Genomic DNA, 26,116 nt, shown 5'->3' on the forward strand with positions numbered 1-26,116 from the left:
GGACCAACATTGTTTTTTTTCATGATGGCAACCCTGATTCAGCCCTAGATGAAATAAATAGCGTTCAAAGTTAACTAAGCAATTAACTCTTTACTGCCACCTATTTTCATCAAAATGAGTACCGGTAAACGTTCACAAGATTAGAAAAGTAGAACTTTATAACTGTAAAATAAATGTCTGTACACACATTGTCACCACAGACATGTATATCCAGAGATGTGGCAATCTTCAGAGACTGGGATTCTTTCAAGTCCTGTGTTCACGCATTAAAGACAAATTTTAACAATTTTTAAAAAACAAGGTAGAAATGAGGAGTGCACCAAATGGAAATAATGGTGCCGAAAGCAAGCTCCGCCTTCTACAGGAAACAGACACAATTTAAAAGCCCCCTCCCTCTCTCCTGACCCTCAGTTGTATGAAGATCAAGTAAACCTATACCAAAAGTGAACTCGGAAGAGGAAAAAACAGACTCATTAATACACCACCACCAGGTTAAAATAAGGGACCAATGAATAAAGAATAGGGTAGGAATATAGACGCTGTCCAGGAAGATTCATGGAAATACTGTTACCAGTAAGTCTAACGGGGGTCCCCCCCCCTTCATCTTCCAGCTACTTAAGGTAAAGATCTTGCTTATCCTCTCAGGGAGGGACAACAGCCTGAAGTACATTCCTTCCAAAAAAGAGGTCCTGGCTGGAGAGCATCTGGACTCTAAAGCCTGACGAATGCATGAGAGGAGGACCAGACAGCAGCTTTGGAAATATCTTCCCATGATGCACCCGCTCTTTCTGCCTAAGATGCAGCTAGCGACCTAGTAGAGTGAGCCCCAACTCTGGAAGGAGGGGATTGCCCTGAAGATTTGTAGGCCTCACACATAGCTTCTCTAATCCACCTGGGAATGGAACCCCTGGAAGCCTTGGAACCCGTTTTGGGGCCACTAAAAGTAATCAGTAATTGGGAATCTTTCCTAAATTCACTAGTAGTTTCTAAGTAGTGTAGAAGACATCTTGCATCTAAAAAGCCAAAATGTTTCTTCCTCCGGATTCCTGGGGGAGGAACAAAAGCTAGGAAGAACTACTTCCTGGGATCTGTGGAAGTCAGACAAAACTTTGGGCAAATACAAAGGGTCAGGCCTGATCCCTACTCGTTCATCTAAAATCCTTAGGAAAGGATCTTTACACGAGAAAGAACCCAAATCTGAAACCCTTCTCCCAGAAGTTATCGCCAAAAGGAAAACCATTTTTAAAGTGACCAATTTCAAACAGGCCTCATACAGTGGCTCACAAGGAGGTCTGGTAAGGGCGTTCAACACCAATGACAAGTCCCAGGGGGGAACCTGTTTGACTACTCTGGGTGTACGTCTAGCTGTAGCTAGGAGGAATCTCCTAATTAACCCCTTCCCGCCGACCGTACGCAGATATGCGTACTTGGCTTTCCGGGGTTATACCGGGATGATGCCCGCAGCTGCAGGCATCATCCCGGTACCGTTGTTTCCAGCGGGCGATCGGCTACCCGTGTATAACAACCGATGCGGCTAAAAGCCGCTTGGTTGTTATACCGGAGGAGCGGGAGGGGACATCCCCCCTCCCGCTGCTGTTACCGGGCCTCCCGTGCGATCGGGAGGCCCGGTGTCCAATCGGGAATCTTCGGCGGCTGGAACGAAGCTGTGAGCGGCTTCGTTCCAGCCTTCTTGTTGTAAACCCGGAAGCGACGTCATGACGTCACTTCCCGTTTACTCGGCTGCCAATGGCGCCGAATTTAAAAAAGTACACAGTATTCAGAATCGCCGTTTTCGGCGATCTGAATACTTTGAAGTGTAAAGGAGGGATGGGGGGTCTTTTAGACCCCCCATCCCTCCATAAAGAGTACCTGTCACCACCTATTACTGTCACAAGGGATGTTTACATTTCTTGTGACAGCAAGTAAAAAAAAAAAAAAAATAATGTTTAAAGTGCCCCTGTCCCCGCGAGCTCCTGCAGCGAAGAAAACGTATACGGAAGTCGCGCCCGCATATGTAAACGGTGTTCAAACCACACATGTGAGGCATCGCCGCGATCGTCAGAGCGAGAGCAATAATTCTAGCACTAGACCTCCTCTGTAGCTCAAACCTGGTAACCGTAAAAAAAATTTTAAAGCGTCGCCTATGGAAATTCATAGGTACCGTAGTTTGTCGCCATTCCACGAGTGCGTGCAATTATAAAGGGTGACATGTTTGGTATCTATTTACTCGGCGTAACATCATCTTTCACATTATACAAAAAAATTGGGGTAACTTTACTGTTTGGATTTTTTAAAATTATGAAAGTGTCCCTTTTCCAAAAATTTGCGTTTAAAACACCGCTGCACAAATACCGTGTGATAAAAAATATTGCAACAATCGCCATTTTATTCTCTAGATTCTCTGCTAAAAATATATATATAATGTTTGGGAACTCTAAGTAATTATCTAGCAAAAAATACGGATTTTAACTTGTAAACACCAAAATTTCAAAAATAGGCTTAGTCATGAAAGGGTCTTTTCTCCATGAACAGAGATAGGGTTCAAGTTTCTGCCCCAAGAGTGCTGACAGCAAGCCCCTTTTCCGCTCCTTGTTCCTGCACAATTTTTCGGACCACCAAAGGCATTAGCGGGATTGGAGGAAAGGCATAGGCCAGGGGAAAACTCCACTGGAAAGAGAGCGCATCCGTCCCTGGTTTGAAAGGAAAAATAAGCTGGAAGCTTCCTGTTGTGGGAGGAAGCAAACAGATCCACTTTGGGCATTCCCCACCTGACAACCAATTCCCGCAAGACTTCCTGGTTCAGCTCCCAACTGCTGGAAGTGACAGTTGCTCGGCTCAGATAATGTGCCAGTATATATGCCGACCCACTGATGTGGACTGCCATGATTGAGGAAACATTGTCCTCTGCCCAGGAAAGGATCTCCTGACTCAAACACTAGCAGGCTGAAAGAGTACCTCCCTGCTTGTTGAGGTAAGCCACTGTCGTGGCATTGTCCGAAAAAAACAAAAAAAAAACAAAACCAACAGGTCCCTTGTATGAACCCTGGTTTTCTAAGTGACCAAAGCTTTTCCTACGGCTAACAGTTCCCTGTAGTTTGAGGATTGGGCTGCCTCCCAGGCATCCTGAGCCTGCCAATCCTCTGAGTGCACCCCCCAACACCACAAGCTGGCATCTGTGGTAATCTTTACCGGGAGACGCTGTGCCCAAGCCTTCCCTACCTTGCATATGCTCCGGTCAGACCCACCAGGACAGATTGAGAGAAAAGTCTCCTGGAAGCTACACGACCTGATCTAGAGAGACCTTTCTGCGATCCCAACAATGCAGAAGAAATGCCTGTAGGGATCTGGAATGTAATTGGGCCCAGGGCACTCCCGGAATTGCTGCAGTCATCAAGCCCAGCAGCTGCATTATCTGACGCAGGAATGCCTGGGGACCGTACCTGAATTTCTGCATGGAAAGGAGGATCTTGGAGATCTTCTCTTCCGGTAAGAAAATTCTTTGGGCGATTGAGTCTATCAGGTAGCCTAGAAAAAAACAGCTCTGTGAGGGAACCAGAGCAGATTTCTGCAGATTGACTTTCCAACCCAATCTTTGGAAGGTCTGCAGAACTACTTGCAGATCCCGACCCAGGACCTCTTTGTCCCAGGCAAAAAAAAAAAAATAAATAAATAAATAAATATAATAAAATAAAAAAGTAGCCCAAGTAAGAAGATTTAAATTTTTTGCAACCGAAAAAAGGCCATGACCGTTGTAAAGATTCTCAGGGTTGCCGAGAGACCAAGAGGAAGGGCTCTGAACTGCCAATGACTTAAGCCATTTTCCGAGAGGATCGCAAACCTCAAAAACCTGATGATCCTGGTATATGCAGGATCACCATGAATACCTCTGGCAATAACAATTTCTGAGTGAATATTGTTCAGGAGGCTCAGATTGATGACCATCCAAAATCCTCCTGAAGCTTTTCTTACCAGGAAAATATGAGAATGAGAATAAAAGACGACATCTGGCAGGACATTCATTTGCTTTCCTCATTGCTCAAGCTTGCAAGTTTGACAGTTTTGCAGAGGCACTTAGACAGACGTGGATTCAGGCAATAGCCTAGAGAAGGTCTGCATGTGTCCTCTCAAGGAACTAGTAAGAATATTCTAGTATGCAAAGCAATGTTGTGCTTAACCCAAGCCTGGCAAACTAAATGAAGGTGAGAAAGTAAAAAAACCTGACTGCAACACTCACCGATATTTACACATATCAAAAGACAACTGAGAGAAAAAAAAAAAAAAAAAAAAAAAAAACACAAAAACACCGGAGTTAAGACTTAGGCCTCATGCACACGAGACGCTGTTAAACGCACGTTCAGAGGCAGTTGGACACTTTTTTCAATTGCCCCTGAACTCATTCAATGTTATCCTATGTGTCCATGTACACAGTCTCGTTTTTTGGCGTTTAGGCAGTTGTGTTTAACCTTGTTTTTCCAGAAGCAAAAGTTAAGTGTTTTTAAAGGAACCCTATTTTTTGGACCAGAAAACACAGAAATATGATGGTAAAACTGCAGCAGAGAATGACATTTTGCCACTCGAATTTGGGGCCCCATAGCTTGGGGTCACTTGGAGCTAGGAACGTGGAATTTGGTATGCAAACACAGTGGAACTAGCACTACAACATATCCAAATTTGGGGTTCCTAGCACTAAGTGGCCCCGAGATACAGGGCCCCAAATTTGGGTCACAAAATGTCAAGCACTTTCTGCAGCAGAGAAAAGTTCCTAGCACCAAGTGACCCCGAGATACGGGGCCCCAAATTCAGAGAATGACATTTTGCGACCCAACTTTGGGGCCTCTTGGTGCTAGGAACCCCAAATTTGAATATGTTGTAGTGCTAGTTCCACTGTGTGTGTATACTTGGGGTTCCTAGCTCCAAGTGGCCCTGAGATACGGGGCCCCAAAATGTCATTCTCTGCTCTGCAGACACTTCTAGACGCAAACGCGGCCAAATGCGGCATGCAAAAGCGGCAAAACGGGCGTTTCTAAACACCGGTTTCAGCTATTAAAAACGTGTTCAGCAGAGTTTGCACCGGTAACTCTTTTTCTAGGAGTCTTTCAGGACAGCCTCTGAGACATAGGGCTCCTCCCTCCGGGACAGGAAACCCGTATACCCAATTAGTTTAAAAGGTGGGCCTCCTTCAGTTTAACCAAGAACTAACGGAAGGCTCTGAAAAAGGCATAACACACCAGCACAATGTCAGTACATACCTGGAACACCAATTAATAGAAAACACCAGGTGGGGAAACCAGGCTGCCCTGGAAGACTCCTAGAAAAAGTTACCGGTAAGTCTAACGCCGGTTTTCTCCTTTCGTCTTCCAGGACAGCCTCTGAGATAAGCAAGAAACTTACTTCGTCTGTCCAAATGTCTGTTCTTTAGCAAGACAATAAATCCAGACGGTAATGTCTAGCAAACAGAGTAGTTGGACCACGTTGCTGCCTTGAAGATGTCCTCCGGAGAAGCACCGGCCTTCTCTGCCCATGAAACTGAGACTGCCCTGGTAGAATGAGCCTTAACTAATGGTGCTTGCATCCCTTCTAACTCAAGCTTTTATAATCGTCAGTCTAAAACATCTAGCAATGGAGGACTTAGATGCCTTACAGCCTTTGGGAGCCCCCGCGCAAAATTAACAAAAAGAATCAGACTTCCTGAAGCTTCTAGTGGCTTCCAGATAAAATAAAAGGCTTCTTTTAACATCTAATCAACTCAAAGATCCTTCCTCATCTGCCTCTGAGGTGGAAAAAAAAAATGTCGATAAGACAATGTCCTGCATCCTACGAAACGTAGATACTACTTTAGGGAGGAAACTAGGGTCAGTCTTGAGTACGACCCAAAATCAACAAAAATGGCTCCCAAATAGAGAGAGCCTGCAGGCAGATCACTCAACTTTCTGGCTGACATGATAGGAAAAAAAAAAAAAAAACCAAACCACCACACACACCACACTTTTTTTTTTTTTTTTTTTTTTAAGTACCCACCCATTTCAGCGTTGATTCCTCCAGGGGTTCAAAGCGATTTCTGGTAAGGGTCCTGAGGACCAAGGATCCCAGGTGGGGCAGGCCCTTACCCTCACCAGCCTGGATCTCGCCAGGGCCTTGAAGATTCTTAACGAATTGATTCTGCTGAAGTGAGGTCTGAAGGAAAACAAACACTTAAGGCAGGGGCCTGAACCTTCAATGTACTAATAGAAAGACCCAGTTCTACATCTGCCTTAAGGAAATCCAGAACTGCTGGAATCCCAGGATGTTTCAGCCCCTGCAACCAGGAACTAAACCTTTTCCTTACTTTGGCATAAACTGCCCAGGTTACCGGCTTACGGCACTCCAGAAGAGTTTTAATCACCCTTTCTGAAAACCCGAGACCTCAACCGCTGTTCCTCAGATACCAGGCTGTTAGCCTGAGGTTCTCCATTCTCGGGTGTAGAATAGGGCCCTGAGAAATCAATTCCTCCCTGACCGGAAGCCATAACGGGGGGAGGGGGATGAATGGCCAGTTTCTTCAGGTTGGCAAACCAAGGTCTCCTCAGCCAGAATGGCGCTACTAGGATGAGGTCCGTCAATTCTGCCAAAAATTTTTGGCGAACAGCGGCTATCAGCCTCACTGGAGGAAAGGCGTAACAGAGGCTGAACTGCCAAGGATTGGCAAAGGCATCTATCCCCCTGGGCTGGACCAGCAGATGGATGCAGAAGAATTGTGCCACCTTCTTGTTGCCTTCCAAGGCAAAGAGGTCTACCTCCGGCTGTCTCCAGCATAGCAAAATCTCCTCGAACACCTCCCTGTTGAGGGACCACTCGTCCTGACTTATACGCTGACAGCTGAGAAAATCCGCCAGCGAATTTTGAGAGCCTTTCAGATGAATGGCTGACAGAGTACAGGTTTACCTCGGCCCAACACAGAATCCTGTTTGCTATAGACTGCAGAGCGGGGCTCCTGGTCCCCCCCCCCCCGTTCACATAAGCAACGGCTGCTGCATTGTCTATCTGTACCTGTAGGTGCTGTTCCCCTATCCAGGGCTGGAAAGCCTCTATAGCCCTCAGAATTGCAAGAAGCTCCCTCTGATTTGAGGATTGACATGTTTCTACTGGCGACCAGGCCCCCTAAGCTAAGGTTCCTTCCAGGTGGGCACCCCAGCTCAACGCACTGGCATCGGTTGTTCACAATCTGGACAAGGGTCTGTCCTGGACCTGACCTGCAGCCATAGTGTTATGAACCCGCCACCACAATGACCTCTTGACCCTGGATGATAGGGGTATAGCTTGATCTAGGCTCTGCTTCTTGCCATCCCAGTAACGAAGCATAAGACTCTGCAGAGGGCGCTGATGAAACCTTGCCCAGGCCACTGCTGGGAAACAGGACATCAGACCCAGCACCCTCATGACCTCTCTGATCCGGGCTACCTGATTGGATTGAAGCTGGGCTACTGCCTGATCCACCTTCAGGATCTTTTCCCTAAGGAGAAACACCCTCATCTCCACTGACGAGATCTTGTATCCAAAAATACAGGACCTCCTGTGCCGGGGACAGCCGGGACTTGTCCTGGTTGATTAACCACCCGAGAGAAAGAAGGAAACTCTGCACCTCCTGCAAGTCTCTCTCTAGCTGCTGGGAGTGGGCAATAAATAGGAGATCATCCAGGTAGGGGGAAATCACCGTAATAGCCCTGACCCTTAATGGGGCCAGAGCCTCCGCCAGAACCTTCGTAAAGATTCTCAGCGAAAAAGACAGTCCGAAAGGCAGCGCCCAGAACTGGAAGTGCAGAAACTCAGTTTACCCTGACTGCCAACCCTTAGGAATTTTTGAAAGTCCTGATGTATCGGGATGTGCAAGTAAGCATCCCTGAGATCTACTGTGGCCATGTGGCAACCTGGAAAAAGGAAATTGGTTATTGCAAAGATCGACTCCATCCTGAACCGTTTGTATCTCACAGATTTGTTCAGGGGTCGGAGTTTCAGGATTAACCTGAACTTTCCCGATGGTTTCTTTACAACAAAGACATGGGAATATACTCCCTGGCCATGCTCCCTCTGGGGCACCTGAATAAGGACTCTCTGATCCACTAAATCCCCCAATAATAGTCCCAGAGCTTTCGCTTTTTCTCGGTCCCTGGGTATCCTGAAAGTTTGAGGGGGGATCCGAATCGAACTCCAATGTGTAACCTTTCTTTATGAGAACCCTAGTACATAAGGTCGTGCTTAGAGAGCTGAACCTGCTCCTCACGGATTTCCAAGGTGTCATAGATCGCCTTTAGAAGATCTCCCACATCGTCCAGAGATAATTTATATCTGGACCCCCTGGAGGAATCCTCCTCCCCCTCAGAGTCCGGTGCTGAACCCGCTTGAGGAGGCTAGCGACCCAAGTACCCTCTCCCTCTCATCCTCTTGACTAGGCTCGGATAGGGAAGGCATACTCACTGCCCTGGATAAGGATGAAGAGGGACCCTGCATCCGATCCATCATTCCCTTGAAGGACTGGAATGTGGATGTAATCTCGTCTTTAACAGATGTTAGGATTTTGTGACACGTTGCCACTGAATCATCCTTGACCAGACTGCTGACACTCGGGGCAAAGTGGCTTTTCCCAATTGGTGCCCAACTTAGTCCCACATACGGCACATTTTTTCCCTAGGCAGCTGCAGTTGGGTCCTATCTTGTTTGACCTGAAATCCAAACAATCTCCCATTAGTATGCAGCCCTGACCCACACCACCACTGTGTTATGATAAGTCTAGAAAGTGCCCAGCCCATCACCCGTGGCTCCCCACCCAGGGAGGGCTTTTTAGGTCTAAAAGACTCTGACCCCCCCAGTGTAAGCCATGGTCTACCCTCACCACGCTTACCTGAGAGGTGCCGGAGCCTGTTGAACTGGAGTCCACCTGTACACTCCATGGTCCCTGGTGTTTGCTCAGTCTTTCTGAGCCTTTTCCACCGCTCAGAACACCTGTACACGCACACTGCTGCGCCCCCTGATGACGCAGTTCCGCCGAAAGTACGCTCTTGTCACTTCCTCCTGCTGGAATGCAGAAGCCCCGCCCCTCATGCTGCACCCAGAACGGGAATGGATACCAGCATGGTCAGCCGAGTGTCTCCCGCCCGCTAGCCGACAGGACACAGGTACATAGCGGGGCATGGGCGATGGGATCTGCAGCTACATCAGGGTCCTGCTCTCCCTGAGCAAAAGGCAGTGGTGGTTTAACAGCGACCCTACTCTTCCCTGACAGGGCAGAGGGGTGCTACAGGCAGAGGACAGTCCACGCCAGGGGCTCTCCCAGGACAGCCCTGAGATTTGGAGCTCCCCTTAGGTTCCTAACATGCTCCTTCCCGTCAGGCAGGAAACAAAAACTGAAGAGGGAGGCCTGGAGGACCACCTTTTAAACTAATTGGGTATACGCATTTCCTGTCCCGGAGGGAGGAGCCCTTTGTCTCAGAGGCTGTCCTGGAAGATGAAAGGAGAAAAAAAATATATATATATTTTTTAATAATAATAGTCCTACAAAACATCAAAAAAGGTCCACCAAAAGAGATCAAAACCTTCATGCACCTGCTGTGTGCCAACCACCAAGCAATAATGCCGCTTACCAAATTCTTAAACCCCACAACTCAAGGAGGTCTCAATCAGCATTTAAGAGATGACAAATGCTGCATGGATGGATTGATGGCTCCAGCATTCTTCCTTGCACACCTCACTCTCTAATGAATGGCATTGCCCAAAAAGTGGTCACTGGATCACTTCTCATGCTTAATTCACATTAATGCATTTTGTCATGCAGAAAACACTTTCCATTTTTTTTTTTTTTTTTAAACATGGGTTCCTATGGAACTCATTCACATCAATGCATTTTTTGTGCCTCTGCGTTTTTGGAATGGGTCAGGGACTTTTTGTCCCTGCAAAATGCGTTTTGTGTGCAAGACTTCAATGGACCAGCAGCCAAAAAACGCAAGTACTGCACTTTTACCGCAATGTTACAGGTTTTTGGCTTTACATTCAATGCATATAGCTGGTTGCCACGGAGCGGGCCGGAAAGCAGCCACGTCCTTAACCGATGAGTCAAACTGTAAAAAGGAGAAAGAATGAAAGACCTGGGGGTACCCTTGTTAAGGGGGGCTTCCGGATTCTGATATGCCCTCTGCCCGCAGACCCCCACAATCACTGGCCAGGGTTGTGGGGGGGGGGGGGAGACGCCCTTGTCCCCAAGGGCACGCTCGCTCGTCCCTTTTTTCTGACCTGCATGCTCGGATAAGGGTCTGGTATTAATTTGGCCATTTTTTTTTTTTTTTTTTTGGTGTGGGGGTGGTCACCCTCAAATCCATACCAGACCCATAGGAGTCTTGCTTATTCTTTGACATATGTTGCTGCTGAGACTAGTATTAGTGAAGCGATCCAGTAACCACTTTTGGGGAATGCCATTCATGAGAGAGAGGTGTGAGGAAGAGAGTTGGAGCCATCCATCCATGTGGAAGGTGTCATTTTTTACAAGCAGATTAAGACCCCTTTTACACTGAAGCGCCGGTCATTTTTGCGGCGCTTGCGGATCAGTTTTTTCAGGTCATGTGACATGAGAGAAAGAGAGAGAGAGAGAGAGAGAGAGAGAGAGACCGAGACCCTGTTGTGTCACTTTCTAATCACTGCCCATTCAGTTCAAACGGCAGGGGCACTTTTTACAGTGCTTCAAACCCACCCCAAAGATGCTGGCTGCAGGACTTTTTCTAATGTCCCGCAAGCACATCGCCCGAGTGTGAAAGCACTCATGCAAATGAATGGGAGGCAGTTTTCAAACACTATTTCGAGCGCTAAAATGCCTGAAAACTGCCTCAGTGTGAAAGGGGTCTTAAACTTGAGTTGTGGGGATCTAAGCATTGGGAAAGTGGCATTATAATCACTTGATGTTTGGTGCACAGCAGCTGCATGAAGAGTTTACACAATTCTGGTATGTATCCTAAAGTTTGTGGCATGCATCAAATTCCCTGTAAAGGGAATCACTGCTGTTATTTTGTCTCCTTGCTGCAATGGTCAGAGCCATTTAGGACCTCTGAACATGGTCGCCCTTTTGGGATGCTACATTTTACTTGGTAAAGACTTATTCCTTTTTAAATATAGGCACCACGTCAGTCTTAAGCCAATTCAGTGGTGCCATGCTAGTCATTAAAAACAATGGCTTTGATAGAACAGAGCTCAATTCTGAGGACCCTGAGGTGCACGTCCAAGCCAGACATTTTTGTGGTGATGCACAGTGCCACATTTAAACAGGAAACAATTGCGCACTCTGTCCAGGCAAATAAGGGAACCAAGGCAACATGACTGGATGGCATGCTAGGCTTGACAACCCCAAGGTCTCTTTTTAAAGCCACTGTGTCTGGAGCTCCAGGATCCAGACGTCACGCCTAAACCCTGCTTCTTCATGTGTCCTGGGTGGACCTACGTCACACACAGATGCAACCCTGATTTGGATGCCGTCCTGGACTGCAGACTGAATCTGAAACGAAAACATGCCCCCTGGATTAGTGACGAGGAAGCCTTTAATCTGTTCGGCCTGTGGTTAGTCCCTCTACAGGAAACAATCATCGCTCACGTGGCTGTCCTTGAAGAGGATTGGGGAAACTCGAATGATGACATTGCCAGAAATTAATTTAGTACCATAGAAAAGCACTTCCTGCAGAATTGGTTTTCTATTTAAAATGAGTAGCTAAGAGTTAACTTACCATTGGGTCCCAATGATGTTCTTAAAGTGTTAGCAACTGCCTTAGCTGCCATGATGTGAGACTAGAGAAAAAAAAAAAAAAAAAAAAAAAAAAGTTATTGACATGACAAAATTTCATACATGTGAAAGTTAATTCAGAAATGCAACAAAATTTCACTACTGAACAAAATACTTTATGTGAAATTACCAAACACATTAGCAGAAGAAACGGGAAAAAAAACAAGAAAATCACCTCATGAAATAGTCTGGTGGAAGGTAGCAAATACATTTTAAAAGATAAAATAAAGAGTACAGAAGTGATGGTAAATTACTCACAGATACCGACAACTTATAGTTCCAATACCCCTATTTGGACATATTGGTTACCAATTAGGTGGTTATGGTAGAGATGGAGTATCTGTACGAAGATTGGGAAAATATAAATAAAGCACATAATTGGCGACAAAATTCTATGAATAAGTGTTTAAGAAAAACAGAAGAGATCTCTCTCAGGAATGAGAGAATCAGACACACACACCATAAAATTTGATCAACAAAAAGTTAATTTCAGTAATTCAATTCAAAAAGTGAAACGCAGGTTTTTTTTTTCAAATGTTGATTATGGCTTACAGCTAGTGAAAACCCCAAATTCTGCAACTCAGAAAATTAGATTACATAAGACCAATAAAAAAAAAAAAAAAAAAAAAATTTATTACAGAAATGTTGGCTTAGTGAAAAGTATGTCCATGTACAGTATAGCAGTCCTCAATTTCCACTCGCATTTGGCGAGTGGAACGGCTCTGATCGGGAGGCGGGCCAAGCGAGTCTGCTATGCTCTGGCGGGGAGGCTCAGTTCGGGCTGGGGGCAGGTCCGCTCAGCTTTGGTGGGGAGGTGGGCCAGCTGGCTTGGCTCAGGTCCACTCGAGCCTCCCCGTCTGAACTGAGCAGCCCTGCCCCCCAGCCAAGCTGAGCAGACCCTTATTTTAAAAGTCAGCTGCTGCAGCATTTGTAGCTGCTGACTTAAAAAAAAAAAAAAAATTGGCAGAACTCCCCTTTAAAGAGGTAGTAAACCACAGCATTTAAAAATAAATCCCTGTAAGGCAATGGCATAATGTGCTAATATGCGTCGCATACTAGCACATTATGAAATACTTACCTTAGAGTGAAGCCCTCCAGCCATGCGCTGTCACTGCTGACAGGGTGTCCATCTTCCCCCGGTCTTCCGTCTAGGTTCGGGGGTTCCGGCAGCTTGAATGGCCGAGCCGCAATGATGTCACTCCCACGCACACAGCAATGGCTTTGCCGGCGGTGCTACCCCATTGATTTCAATGGGCAGGGGCGCTTTAGGAGTGGTGTTTACACCACTCCTACAGCGCTGCTTGCAGGAATTTTTTACCTTCTTGCAAGCGCACCGCTCCAGTCTGAAAGCACTCAGGCTTTCAGACTGGAGAGGCTCTTTACAGGCGCTATTTGTAGCGCTTGTAAAGTGCTTCAGTGTGAAAGCAGTCTAAAGCCTAGCACACACTAGTAGTATTTCTTTTAACACAGCAGGGCTGAAGGAAAAAAAACAAAAAACTGACAGCTTAGGGGGAGCCGCTGTACCAACTAGCTGAATACCCCGATTTCCCCTGCTGTTCTATTGGGTCCGGACAGGTAAACTGGTGGTGGCGGCTCACTGGGAGACCTGAGCAACCAGCCGATGCTTCCTAGGAAAACCGCAAAAAAGACAAAAAAAAACAAACAAAAAAAAACCCTGCAATGGCATAATGTGCTAGTATGCATCACATACTAGCACATTATGAAATGCTCACCACCGAGAGGTCTGACATCATCTTCCAGGATCACGGGCTCTGGCGCTGTGGAATGAGTGGCCAGAGCCGTGACGTTGTCGCAAGGAGACCCTCAGTTCCGGCAACAAGCTCTGCACCATATGCCGGACCTTTAGAGCTCATGCGCCCCTGACATCAGCATGCAGGGTGAATATCTCCTAAACTGTGCATGTTTAGGAGATATTCATTTTTCCTACAGGTAAGCCCTATTATAGGCTTACCTGTAGGGGGGGGGAAACCACACCAAAGCAGGGTTTACAACTGCTCTACTGGCAGAGGATGGATTTTTTTTTGTTTTTTAATAGAGCCCAGATCTCAACATAAAAAAGTACCTGTCACATGCCTATAGAAATGATAAAAAAAAAAAACAAAACAAAAAAACAAACGAGGAACAAAGTGCGGGTTCTAATTAAGAGGCTGGTTTTACACTGTGTGCTGGAGTATGACGTTTTAAAATGGCGTGTCATACTTCATAAACGGCTGGTTTTGTACTGTGTGCTGAAAACATTTTAAAATGGCGTCACACTTTAAACGTGCCACACACTCCAGCACATGCTAGTGAAATTCGGGAAAAATTGTCAATTGGCTTGGTTTCCAAGCCATCCCTACTAACAAGATTACAGCAAAAGTCGGTACATGTACTCTCATTAGCAGCATTATCGCTGCTTTCCATCCCGAAATTATTTTACTTCTTACCTTAAGAGCCTCCAAACCGGACACGCGTGACTTGCGCTCTTGATCCTTGATGATGATAAAAGGTCGTCCATACTCATCAAATGCCAGCGTGCCTAGGGCAGACATGATAATAACGAATATACGCAAAGCCGAAAGAAAGCTCAAGTCAGCGGCAACAGCACGCTGAAATTACCCAAACGGCTTCTGTACCGCGCATGCGCATCAGCGTTTGCTTTACGGCAGATTCTGGAAACATCTATATGGAATGTACCATTTGACTAACGTAGGAAATGACAAATTGCACATTTTTGACATTTTGCATACCTAGTAATGTAGGGCAGCTTGTCATGTATTCATTTAAAATATACACATTTTTGTTAAGGTAAAGCGTATGCAATCCCTGCAAATCTTTTATTTGGTTTGTGTTGTCATATGTGGGCGGTTCCACAAGGAAGTAATGTAACTTGGTGCACGGTATATCTTGATGAGTTAACTGATTCGACTTCTTAGGAGTAAAAAGGTAACTGTACTGTACAGTTCATTATTTGTTGCATCAAGTTAATTTGTCAACTGCGTTGTGTGGTTACCGTTGTTACTTTTTATGAAGTTATGTGCCTGGATTGTTGACCCTTCCTCTCTTTTAGTGTACTTTTTTCGTTTCCTGTTAGAAACGGTTGCATTCATGCTTCGTAAGTCTTTTTGTCAAGACATTCCACTTCAGTGCGCTTTCCATTCACTGGTAAGGAACTGGAGCCAAGCCATAGACCGTTCCAAATCAGACGAGGTTTTTTTGGTTGGATATTCAACAGAGAAAAACTAGATGGCACGCTATACAGAATAATGATTACACAGAGTTGTCACACATACATCACCCTCTATAACATTTACATTATGGTATGATTTTACTGTTGAAATTTAAAGTTACAGAGTCCCAAATATGAACCCATTGGCTACAAACTAACATTTTTGCAATACTTCTAAATGGGTCAAAAACAAAATCTCGCATTGCACCAATACATTTACAATGCAGATCTGTCATACACCCCCCCCCCCTCTATGATATCTTACAATATGGTATTTAAGATATGTAAGATGGATCTAAAATGACAGGTGCTCTTTAAATGTAAGGACTTAGTCTTGCTGGTAGTTAAAATCTTTAACCACTTACAGACCAGAAGATTTGGCTGCTTTACCATCTCAATACTGGGCACGTACACCCCCCTTCCTTCCCAGAACAATTTTCAGCTTTCAGTGCTCTCACACTTTAAATGACAATTACTCAGTCATGCTACACTGTACCCAAATTAATTTTATCATTTTGTTCACACGAATAGAGCTTTCTTTTGGTGGTATTTATTCACCACTTCATTTTTTATTTTTTGTGATATAAGCGAAAAAAAAGCGAATATTTTGAAAAAAAACAACATTTTCTACTTTCTGTTTTAAAAGAAACTAGAGCAGTCAAAGCATTTGTCCAGACAGCCAAAGGAAATGTCCAGGAATTGTCCAAGCAGCAAACAGATATGGAAAAGTATGAACATGGTTCAGTACAAGTCCAAGGTTTAGCAGGCAGTTCAGGTGGCAGGCAGAGGCATGGCCATTTCAGGTGGCAGGTAAAAGCATGGCCAGTTCAGGTGGCAGGCATAGGCATGGCCAGTTCAGGTGGCAGCAGGCATCACTATAAATATTGGGCCTTGGTCAGGTAAGACCTGAGGACAGGGGTAGAGGCTTCTTTCCACCCAAATCTCTACAAAGTCTCCGAGTCTCCAGACACTAATCTGAGAAAACGAAAAACCTGGAGAAAAACGTTTTCTACAAATGATCAGTTCGGGAGGCAGGCAAAAAGCATGGTCATTTAACAGGCTGAGGTCAATTCACGTTGAAAGCAGAAACATGTTTGGCAGAGGCATAGTCGTTAACAGTCTGGGTCATTCACAGAAATGGCATATAGTTTGCAGGACTTTTTCCAGGGGGGATGACGTGAGACGTGGGACGGCGTCTGAAGGGGAGGGAGGAGCCTGGGTGTGCTGACATCCCGGCCGCGAGCTAGATGGGGAAGCCGCGGTGGGAATGAGAAGGGGGTGAGAGAAGCCGGTATCAAGATCCACCCCTGTCGGAAGCACTCTGGCCATTCGAGGCGCCGGATACGCCTGACTGCTTTGTGGAGCTTGAGGCGGGCACTTGGCCCGGGAGGCGAGACACACTGTGCGGGACCGGCAATCGTCCCCTCCACAGCCCCCCCGGATCCTCATCCATGGCGGCTTACTGTTGAAGCAGGGATGCAGCGTATAGAAGATAGGACAAATAAAGCTATCTGCTGAGCTACGGTAGGAGAGACTCCCTAGCCCCACGGAAAGGCTTTTTGTAAGTATAGCGCTGACACCTAAAACCCTGGGAAAGAGAGATAAGAGAGGATACCCCATACTGCGAAGCTCAAGATAGGACTGTCTTGCTTGGAAGTATAACTGCGGTAAGAGGTACTTTCAATCTGGCAGGGTGGCCTCATGGTAAGCTTTCAGTTGTATGTCTTGTAACCGAAGTGGGCTGAGGAAAGGACTGGCTAAACACCTATAACTGGTTTTGCTGACTTACTGAACTGTATATTTACTTTGGAATAATCTATGAATTTATGAACTTCTGAATCACTGAAACTCGCTGTCTGCTGCATTACACCTGATTCCCTGCAGGTGGAAACCGGAGGGATCTGTAACATTGATGATCTTTAGAACTCTTTCTGGATCATTCATAAACCTCTGAAACTTGCTGTCAGTGATACTTTATCTGACTTACCTGTAGGGGGGCCGGAGAGGGGTGCTGCAGGTGCTGATTTTAGAAGGACCCTTGAATCATACATAACCTTTTGAACTGCTGAAATCTGCTGTCAGCAGCACCATACCTGATTTCCCCGTTGGGTGAAGTTGGAGGGGTTAGCACATTTCCTGAACTTTTGAAATTAAGAAACTTAGGTTCCCTCCCTTTTTTTTTTTTTTTTTTTTTTTTTTTTTTTTTTGATGAAACCTGCTGCTTGCAGTGCTACACCTTTCTCTGCAAGGGGAAAGTCGGAGGAGCCTGTACAGTAAAGGAGGCAAGGGCAGTCTGGGAATAGGACCCTGGTAAAGAGGACGGTGGGTAAAAGTATAAGGGAATTAAAAAGCTTAGCAAAACGGCATAATAACCAGGAAAACTAAGACCAAAAAAACCCCAGATCGTAGGGGAGGGTCGGTCGACCCACCATGAGCAAATCCTCGTCTAAAACTCCGGGGGGGGGCACCTAAAACCCCAAAGGATAATATCGCGGGAAGCACAATCAAACAGTACCTGGCCCAGGGGCTTAGCCCGAATAACAGTGACCCCCGTACCCCATAAGCAAGGTAAAGCGGACAAAAAGAAAGGATCTGAGGAGAGGAAGGAAGGCACCCCAAATCAATCTAAAGAGGACTTGGCAAATGAAAGTGAACTAGAGTCAACTAGGCTGGAAGATCAAAGGATGGAGGCCCAACTCCCCACAAAAGGAGATATCCTGGAAATGTTCACGAGATTAGAAAACTCCATTAAAACCGAGATCAACATGCTGAGGTCTGACCTAGGGCACCTGCTGGCTAGAATTGAGACAGTTGAAGATTCATTGGATAAACAAGCCCTAGAGATAAGTGCTCTTAAAGATCAAATTAAAAACATACATCTTAACCAGGCCAAATTCCTCTACAGGTTAGAAGGCCAAGAAAATAGAAATAGAAGACAGAATTTGAGACTGCACTCGCTACTGGAAAAAAGGGGGGAAGACCTGAGGAAGGTTATTGGAGAGTTATTCTCCCCAATACTCGGTGGTGGTATAGAGGACTTTCCGAACATGGAACGGGCACACCGGGTGGGGAGATCAGATCCCAACAGGCCCAATAGAATGCGAGACATTATTGTAAGATTCAGGTATTATGAGGATAAGGCCAGGATCTGGTCAAACTTAAGGGGGAAAACCCCACTGCAGTTTGAGGGTGCCGAAGTCCAGGTTTTCTCAGATTTGGCACCAGAGACACTGGCTAGAAGACGTCTGCTAAAACCCCTTCTAGAACAGATGAGGACACGGAATATAAAATACAGTTGGAGTTTCCCTGCTTGCCTCCTCGGGACACAGGATGGGAAATCAGCCAGGCTGAGATTTCCTGATGAATTGGGGGACTTCTGTAAAAAGTTAGAGATGCAAGAACCACAGTTGCCAGAATGGTTCAATGTATGGGGAGAAGGGGGGGTTATGGGACTGGGTTAGAAATTGAGTACGCCAGTAAAGTGACGGGTGGGGTGGGGGGGGGGGGGCGGAGGGAGGGGAGAGCATAAAGAAGGAAGGCCAAGTGGATTTGGAAGGGGTGCACGGAGGGTGACCGGCCAACCGCCCCCTAAACCCACCTTGTATTTAATGTAGAGGAAGAGGGGGCACACTGAGAGCTCCACCTCTGGAATTGGAGATCCTCTGAGGTACATGAGTCATCGTGTTCTTCGGGGGTCTAGGGGCCGGATTGGGGGTGGGGGGGAAGGGAGGATGGGTGGAACTGGGAGGATGGGGAGGGGGGATACCGCTGCTACATTGCCCGTAAACACAGTTAAAATTAGCTATAGATCAAAAAGGTATGGCAACTATTAATTTTATGACCTAAAACATCAGAGGGCTGAATATCCCTAGTAAGAGACACATGATAATGAAAGAGCTCAAACGGTATGGGGCAGGGGTGGTCTTTCTCCAAGAGACACACATCTCACACGAGTCAAAAGTTAAACTGTCTTCCAGGGATTTCCTGCTCTGGTATTATGGAGATACAGTCACTAAAAGAGCGAGGGGGGTAGCAATTGGATTCGCAAATGGAATCCGTTTCATACTGGAAGACAGATTCCTGTTTCTAAAAGGGAAATTAGGGGACGAGGAATACACATTAGCAAATGTTTACGCCCCCAATAAAAACCCGATGAAATATCTTAAATGTATCTTGGCTAAGCTGGGGGCCTTCAGGAAGGGACATACGATTTGGATGGGAGACCTGAACTTTTGTATGACACCTGGTCTGGATAGTGGGACCCGTACACGGGGGACTACTTGCGCTCATTTGAAAGGGGTTAAACAAAAACTGCACGACAGCCAAATGGTTGACATCTGGAGGATTCAACACCCTAAAACACAAAATTTTACGTTTTACTCCCCCGTGCACGGGTCCTACTCCAGGATAGACTACATCTTTGTTGAACACAGGGATGTGGATAAGGTGCTGGAGTCTAAGATCAAAATCTCTACTGTATCGGTTCATGCCCCGGTGGGGATGAAAATGTCAGCATCGGGGAAAGTAGGCCAGCTGGTCGGATGGCGTCTGAATGAAGAGCTGATTAGAGACAAGGAAGGATGTGCACTGGTAGCAAGGGAACTCGAAAACTATTTTTTATATAATGACACGGGAGAAGTAACAGGGTCAGCCTTGTGGGAGGCCCATAAAAAAAAAAGGAGAGGTCTTAGAAAATATGCGTACTCAGGAATGAGTTAGGCAAAGCTGTACAAGAACATAAAAGCCAGCCGGACTGCAATAAAGAGTTGTACAAAACGGTAATAAATAAAAGAACTGAGTTAAAGGAATTATTAGACCACGAAACTAAGATGGTCCTGAATAGGACTGCCAGGGAAAGATATAAGTTGGGAAATAAACCTAGTAAATATCTGGCAAAATTTTTACAAAAGAAAAAAGCCATCAATTATATTGAGAAAATTCAATCAAAGGATGGCAATATGGTCTATTCGCCCAAAGGAATTGCAGAAATATTTAGATCTTACTACCAAGAATTATACTCTGTACAGCAGCAGGAAGCCCGGCCGGGGTAAAAGAAAAGTAAAATTATTAATTTTCTTAAAAATGCTGGTCTACCGAAAATTTCCAATGAGACCGGGGAAGCGTTGGAGGCCCCGATCTCCGAGGAAGAAATAGGGAAGGCCCTGTCAGAATCGACATCGGGGAAGAGTCCAGGGCCGGATGGTTTTACAATATCTTATTATAAAAAATGTAAATCAATCCTGGTCCCAAGGCTTTGCCATTATATGAATGGCCTGGGGGCAGAGCATAAAATCAGCAAGGAGGCCTTGTCAGCTGCAATTACTGTCATTTTAAAAGAGGGAAAGGAGGAAACGTTGTGTTCTAGTTATAGGCCAATTTCATTACTCAACGTGGACGTAAAACTTTTCGCTAAAGTCTTGGCTGGAAGGTTGAAAGGACTTATGAATACACTTGTAAATCCGGACCAAGTTGGTTTTACTCCTAAAAGAGAAGGGAGGGATAATGGGGTTAAAACAGTACTCCTGCTTCAAATGATAAAAGAAAGGGGACCCCCAGGACTGCTACTGTTGATTGACGCCGAAAAGGTCTTCGACAGGATAGACTGGGGATTCATGATTCAGACCCTAGAGACAATAGGGATCGGCCCCAGAATGATCAGTTGGCCTAATGTCTTTCCCTTTCGAGATGAAAAAAGGGACGAGGCAGGGGTGTCCCCTGTCTCCAATGCTTTTCGTTCTCTCCCTGGAACCACTTCTGGCCACGATCCGTAATGATTCTAGTATATCCGGATTTAAGCTGGGACAGGAAGAGCATAAACTCTCCTCTTTCGCAGATGACAAATTGTTTTATGTCATGAACCCCGGAATACAATGAGTAATTTAACAAAATACCCTGAAACAATATGGGGAAATCTCCAACTTCAAAATAAATCTTGCAAAATCTGAGATATTAAATATCAATATTAGTCAGACAGAAGTAAGAGCACCAAAAAACGAGTTTAAATTTGCCTGGACAAAGGAATTAAAATACTAAGGTATCAAATTAGCAAATACAAGGGAGCAGATATATAAAAAAAGCTATATCCCCCTACTTGACGAAGTTAGGTCTTATTGTAATAAACTCCTCGGAACGTCACTATCTTGGTTGGGAAGAATTAACAGCATAAAAATTATGATCCTCCCTAAGGTCATGTACAGATTTCAGATGGTGCCATTAGCCCTTCCTCAGCAATACTTGAGAAAAATAAAAATGTTGTTGTCGAATCTAATCTGGAAACATAAAAAACCGAGAGTTTCTTTCCAAACGTTGAAGCAGGGGAAAAGGAAGGGAGGCCTGGCGGTCCCCAACATCTCAACCTACTACAAAGCTGTTGTGTTGTCCAGAGTGGTAGAATGGGCAAAGGAAAAAAATGAGAAAAAATTGGTTATTATAAAGAAACCACTAAGTAAAGCACAATTGGGAAGCATAATTTGGAACCCTCCACAACACAGAATACTTGGCGAATACACTGACACATAATGTATTTAAAATTTGGGATGGGATATATAAACGGGTTAATGGTAAATATAATTCACCTTTAATTACACTGGTAGATAACAAATATTTTCCACCAGGGATGAATAGCATAGGAGGTGTTTGGTTAAAAAAGGAAGTCACACAATTAAGGGACATAGTAAAAAAAGGAAAAATGATTCCCACGCAGGAATTGTTGCACAATAATCTTGCACCGGGGATGGTTGAGTTGCGGTCTCTCCAGTTGAGCCATTTCCTCAAAAATGTACCTCTACCTATTAGATCCGGAGATGATCTCTCCATTTTTGAGAGACTGTTCGTGGAAGAGGACCCGAGAAATACTGTATCAAAAATGTATAAAGTATTGCTGAGGGCGGACGAACTGGAGACACCACCATTCATCCCTAAATGGAAGAGGGAATTGGGCACATTGCAAGATAGGAAGTTTATTAGAAAAATCTTTAATCTTGCTCACACCTCGGCAGTGGACAGCAGAATGGCAGAGATGAATTATAAATGCCTTGTAAGGTGGTACGCTACCCCAGATAAAACAAGCAAATTTCAGTGCAATACATCAGTAGAGTGTTGGAGAGGATGTAAAGAGGTGGGCACCATGACACATCTGTGGTGGGAATGCCCTAAAATTAGGAAATTCTGGAAAAGATACTGCAAATGACTAAGGAGATCACACAAAAAGAAGTTGTGGAAGACCCATGGGTGGTACTGTTCCACGGTGGGGCGGGTGACATAAAACAGTATAAAGGGTCCCTGACCCCTCATCTTCTAAATGCTGCTAAGAGACTCATACCCAAGTACTGGCAAAAAAAGGAAGCTCCTTTGATGTAGGAGTGGATAGATATGGTAGAGGAAACATACATTATGGAATGCTGGGGAAGTACTGTGGAGGAGGAGATTAACAGAGCAACGGTAAAATGGGAGAGTTGGTTAGCTTTTAAAAAGACATGGAGCTACGCCCAAGAATTGAGATGGTAGAACTCGGGTAAGGAGTCGATTGGTCTTGGCTTCAACCTTTCGACTTAATGGAGAGTAGCGGTGGGAAAGGGTTTATGGGGTAGGGGTAAAGGGGGTATATTGGGTATTGCGTTACATTTGTTTTTTTGTAAACTGTTGGAAAAATTTTGCTATCGCGGCACTATCTGCCACGATGATGTGACAATTATTGGGACGGGAATGATGATTGGCAAGGCTGATTCAAGTCCCTGATCGCTGTCTGCTGAAGTGGTTAAAAAAGAAAAAAAAAAAGAAATGGCAGATAGTGGAAGCTGGAAAAAAATCATCTTCACTTTACTGATAGTGAAGTATGATAGCTCCGATAGCACTCTCCAATACAGAGGCCTGGCTGGGAGGGACATTGGGGGCAGTAGTATCAGGTGTCACGGCAAATTCCTCTACTTGAACACACACAACTTTTTTGGGGGGTTTGCGACCTGTTTGGATAAGAGGGAGGATTTCAGGAAAGTGCCTTTCATGGAGTCTGGCTAATGCATCAGAGTGAATTAGTTGAGGGGCTTGGCCATGGGGATAGAGAAGGGCTGTGATAACGTCTTCTTGGAATTTTAGATAGGTTAGGGAACTTTGGATGGACTTAGAAAAAATAATATATGAATTGAACAGGGCTAGTTGCATCAAATAAATGGCAACTTTCTTGTACCAAAACAGTGATTTCCTGGTGGCCAAGTGGGGCTGCATCATCTGGTCGTTCATATCCACCACCCCCCCCCCATGTATAGGTTATACTCCTGCACACATTTTGGCTTCTGGATGGGGCCTTTTCTTCTCTGTAGTTCCATCAAGGTGTCATCATGCATTGTGGAAAGGATGTAGACATCTCTTTTTTTTATTTCTCCACTTCAGCGTTAGTACCTCTTCAATCCGCATACTGGCCATTTCACCCTGTTTCAATTTCTTGGCGACCAATCTCTGTGGGAAGCCTTTGTGGTTGGTCCATGCTGTCCCACAGGCCACAGTCTCCTTTTGGTACAAATGGCGTAAAAGTGGTAGACTCGTGTAGAAATTGTCTACGTATAGGTGATAACCTTTCCCAAGCAATGGTTCGATCAGCTGCCAGACAATTTTGCCACTTGTTCCCATGTAGGTAGGGCATCCAGGGGGGTTTAGCTGTCTGTCTTTTCCCTCATAAATAATAAAGTCATATGTGTAACCCATAGCCCTGTCACACCTTATAAAATTTTACCCCACATCTGGCTCTTTTACTGGGGAGCTATTGCTTTATTCCAAGTCTTCCGGTGAAGTGTACTAGGGATTCATCAACAGAAATATTTATATCAGGGGTAAACATCTGCTTGAAGCTGGCGCAAAAAAAATTGATTAGGGGCCGAATTTTAAATAACTTATCATAACTGGGATGATTTCGAGGGGGGCATTGGGCATTGTTGTTGAAATGTAAAAATCTCATAATCATCTCGTAACGGGTTCTGGGCATCATTGACGAATAGACCGGCATGTGGTGGATAGGTTGAGTAGATTAGTAGGCATGGAGTTCATTTTTTTTTTTGTCAGCCCCATGTTGAGGGTTAGGCCAAGGAAAATTTTAAATTCTTCCACGGTGAGGGGTTTCCAAACAAAAAGGACGGGCATATGAGGAATTTGGATTGTTGGCTGGCGTATAGATTACATTGCTCCACAATGTAATTTAGGCGATCATCGGTAAAAAATAAGTAAAAATAATACATTGGGGTTACATTTTCTGACTGTATCTGAGGGCCTGGCTGGGCCGTAAAAAGGGAAATTACAGGTTCTACTGACGTATCGGGCAGAACACCTGGGAGGCTAGTATGGGCCCTGCCTCATGATGGGATGCTCCATTGCTAGCATTTGGCCTATCCTCTAGGAAGGTTGCAGAACTGCTGGTGGATGCCTGCCTATCCCGGAGTGCTGCGCTGCTGGTGGATGCCTGCTGGTGGATGCCCTGGAGTGCTGCACAGCTGGTGGATGCCTGCATATCATCCTGGAGTGCTGCGCTGCTGGTGGATGCCCTGGAGTACTGCGCTGCTGGTGAATGTCTGCGCCTGCTCATATCTCCCGATTTCTCCTTGTTAGGATTTTATCTTCCTCGGTTTCCGTCTCTGAGCCACTGCTTTCCACTGGCTCATAGTCGCTATCCAAGTCTGACGCTACTCTCGTCCGACATACTCTGGAGTATCTGGAGAGCCTCCTCGACGTTGTACAATATTTTGGTCATGTTGGTGGGCAGATGTGCCAGATGGCGGGCATATGTGTCAGATGGCGGGCGGCATATCTGTCAGATGGCGGGCGGCAGATGTGTCAGATGGCGGGTGGCAGATGTGCCAGATGGCGGGCGGCCATGCCAGATGGTGGACGGGCAGATGTGCCTGATGTTGGCGGGCAGATGTGCCTGATGTTGGCGGGTGGCAGATGTGCCAGATGGAGGGCGGCAGATGTGCCTGATGATGATGGGCAGATGTGCCTGATGATGGCAGGCGGCTGATGTGCCAGCTGTTGACGGGCTGGCTGGTGTGCCAGCTGTTGGCGGGCAGATGTGCCAGCTGTTAGCGGACAGATGTGCTAGTTGTTGACGGGCAGATGTTCTATGTATGACAGGTGTTTTCAGTGTTTTGGGGACACTAGCTGGGTGATCAGTTAGTAAACAGCAGACAAACGGCTAAAAACTCACTGATCTACCAGCTGCAGCACAGATCTCTCTTCCTCTCCTCACTGACAGGCTCTGTGTGAGGAGAGGAAGAGATGAGAGCAGTTACAACCGCTCTCTATTTACATTACATGACGACTGTGATTGGACACAGTCGTCGTGTGACCAATCACATGGCAATAAATATAAAAATACAGCGCTGTCAGCAAAGATATTAAGACCGGTGAAAATTATTCACCTGTCTAATGTGTTAAATATAAGTATAAAAATCAAGCAGCAGTTAGAGATGTGAGACACACACTAGACAAGATATTAGAACGGAAAAACTGCGCTAAAATGAGATCAAAATAAATGTAATCATATTTTAAAAGTCCATATGAGTGTTAAACAGATATTGTTGTCCCTCAGAGGGCGATCACAATATGACATGCATCTTCATGCCAAGCAAAGGTGACATCACACATAAAATCCACCGCAGAAGATAGTGTTATGGATAGGATAGTCCTTCACCAAAAAAAACATTGCCTCTTACCAGCTATTTTGATCTCTGTTCAGGAGATCGCATATGCCTTTTGGCTTATAACCCAGCCACAGTCACAGGATGAAGCGGTATACCATCAGCTCTCCTCCTCTCAGAACCTTCTCTATTAGCCCACAGACAGCAACTCAAATAATAGTCACCAGTCACATAAAAGAGAAGAGGGCTCCCATAGTGTAAAAACGTATATACCTTTATTCATTAAAAAAAAAAAATGCACTTACACACATCCAAATGTACATGGCATCAGATATTAGTCGAGCCGGCCGTCTCTCTCAAAACGAACGCCCGTAGCTTCCGGGACTGCGTGTTGTATACAGGTGGCGTCAGCACGCCGCTCTCCCTACGCCGTTTCGTCAAACCTGACGTCGTCCAGGGGTACGGGCGGCGTGC

At 45.5% G+C, this 26,116-nt stretch overlaps 2 protein-coding genes across 7 annotated transcripts in view; one reads left to right on the forward strand and one right to left on the reverse strand.

Moving 5' to 3' along the window:
• CCT5 (chaperonin containing TCP1 subunit 5) overlaps positions 1-14,465 on the reverse strand; it is a gene marked incomplete in the record, with an annotated part of 162,464 nt that extends 147,999 nt beyond the window's left edge. The window contains 2 exon segments of the mRNA XM_073630730.1: positions 11,736-11,796; positions 14,239-14,465. Of these exon segments, the coding sequence (XP_073486831.1) occupies positions 11,736-11,796; positions 14,239-14,343 (166 nt within the window).
• Positions 14,466-14,602: 137 nt separating this feature from the next.
• Positions 14,603-26,116, forward strand: part of ATPSCKMT (ATP synthase c subunit lysine N-methyltransferase) — a 341,459-nt gene continuing 329,945 nt past the window's right edge. The window contains exon 1 of one of the 6 annotated variants that reach the window (XM_073630732.1): positions 14,603-14,737. The gene's annotated coding sequence lies outside the window, so the exon portion shown is untranslated. The remainder of the gene's footprint in view (positions 14,738-26,116) is intronic. The other 5 variants (XM_073630734.1, XM_073630733.1, XM_073630735.1 and 2 more) reach the window with 5 other exon arrangements.

Source organism: Aquarana catesbeiana, linkage group LG05 (genome assembly GCF_042186555.1).
Source record: "Aquarana catesbeiana isolate 2022-GZ linkage group LG05, ASM4218655v1, whole genome shotgun sequence".
Lineage (NCBI taxonomy): Eukaryota > Metazoa > Chordata > Amphibia > Anura > Ranidae > Aquarana > Aquarana catesbeiana.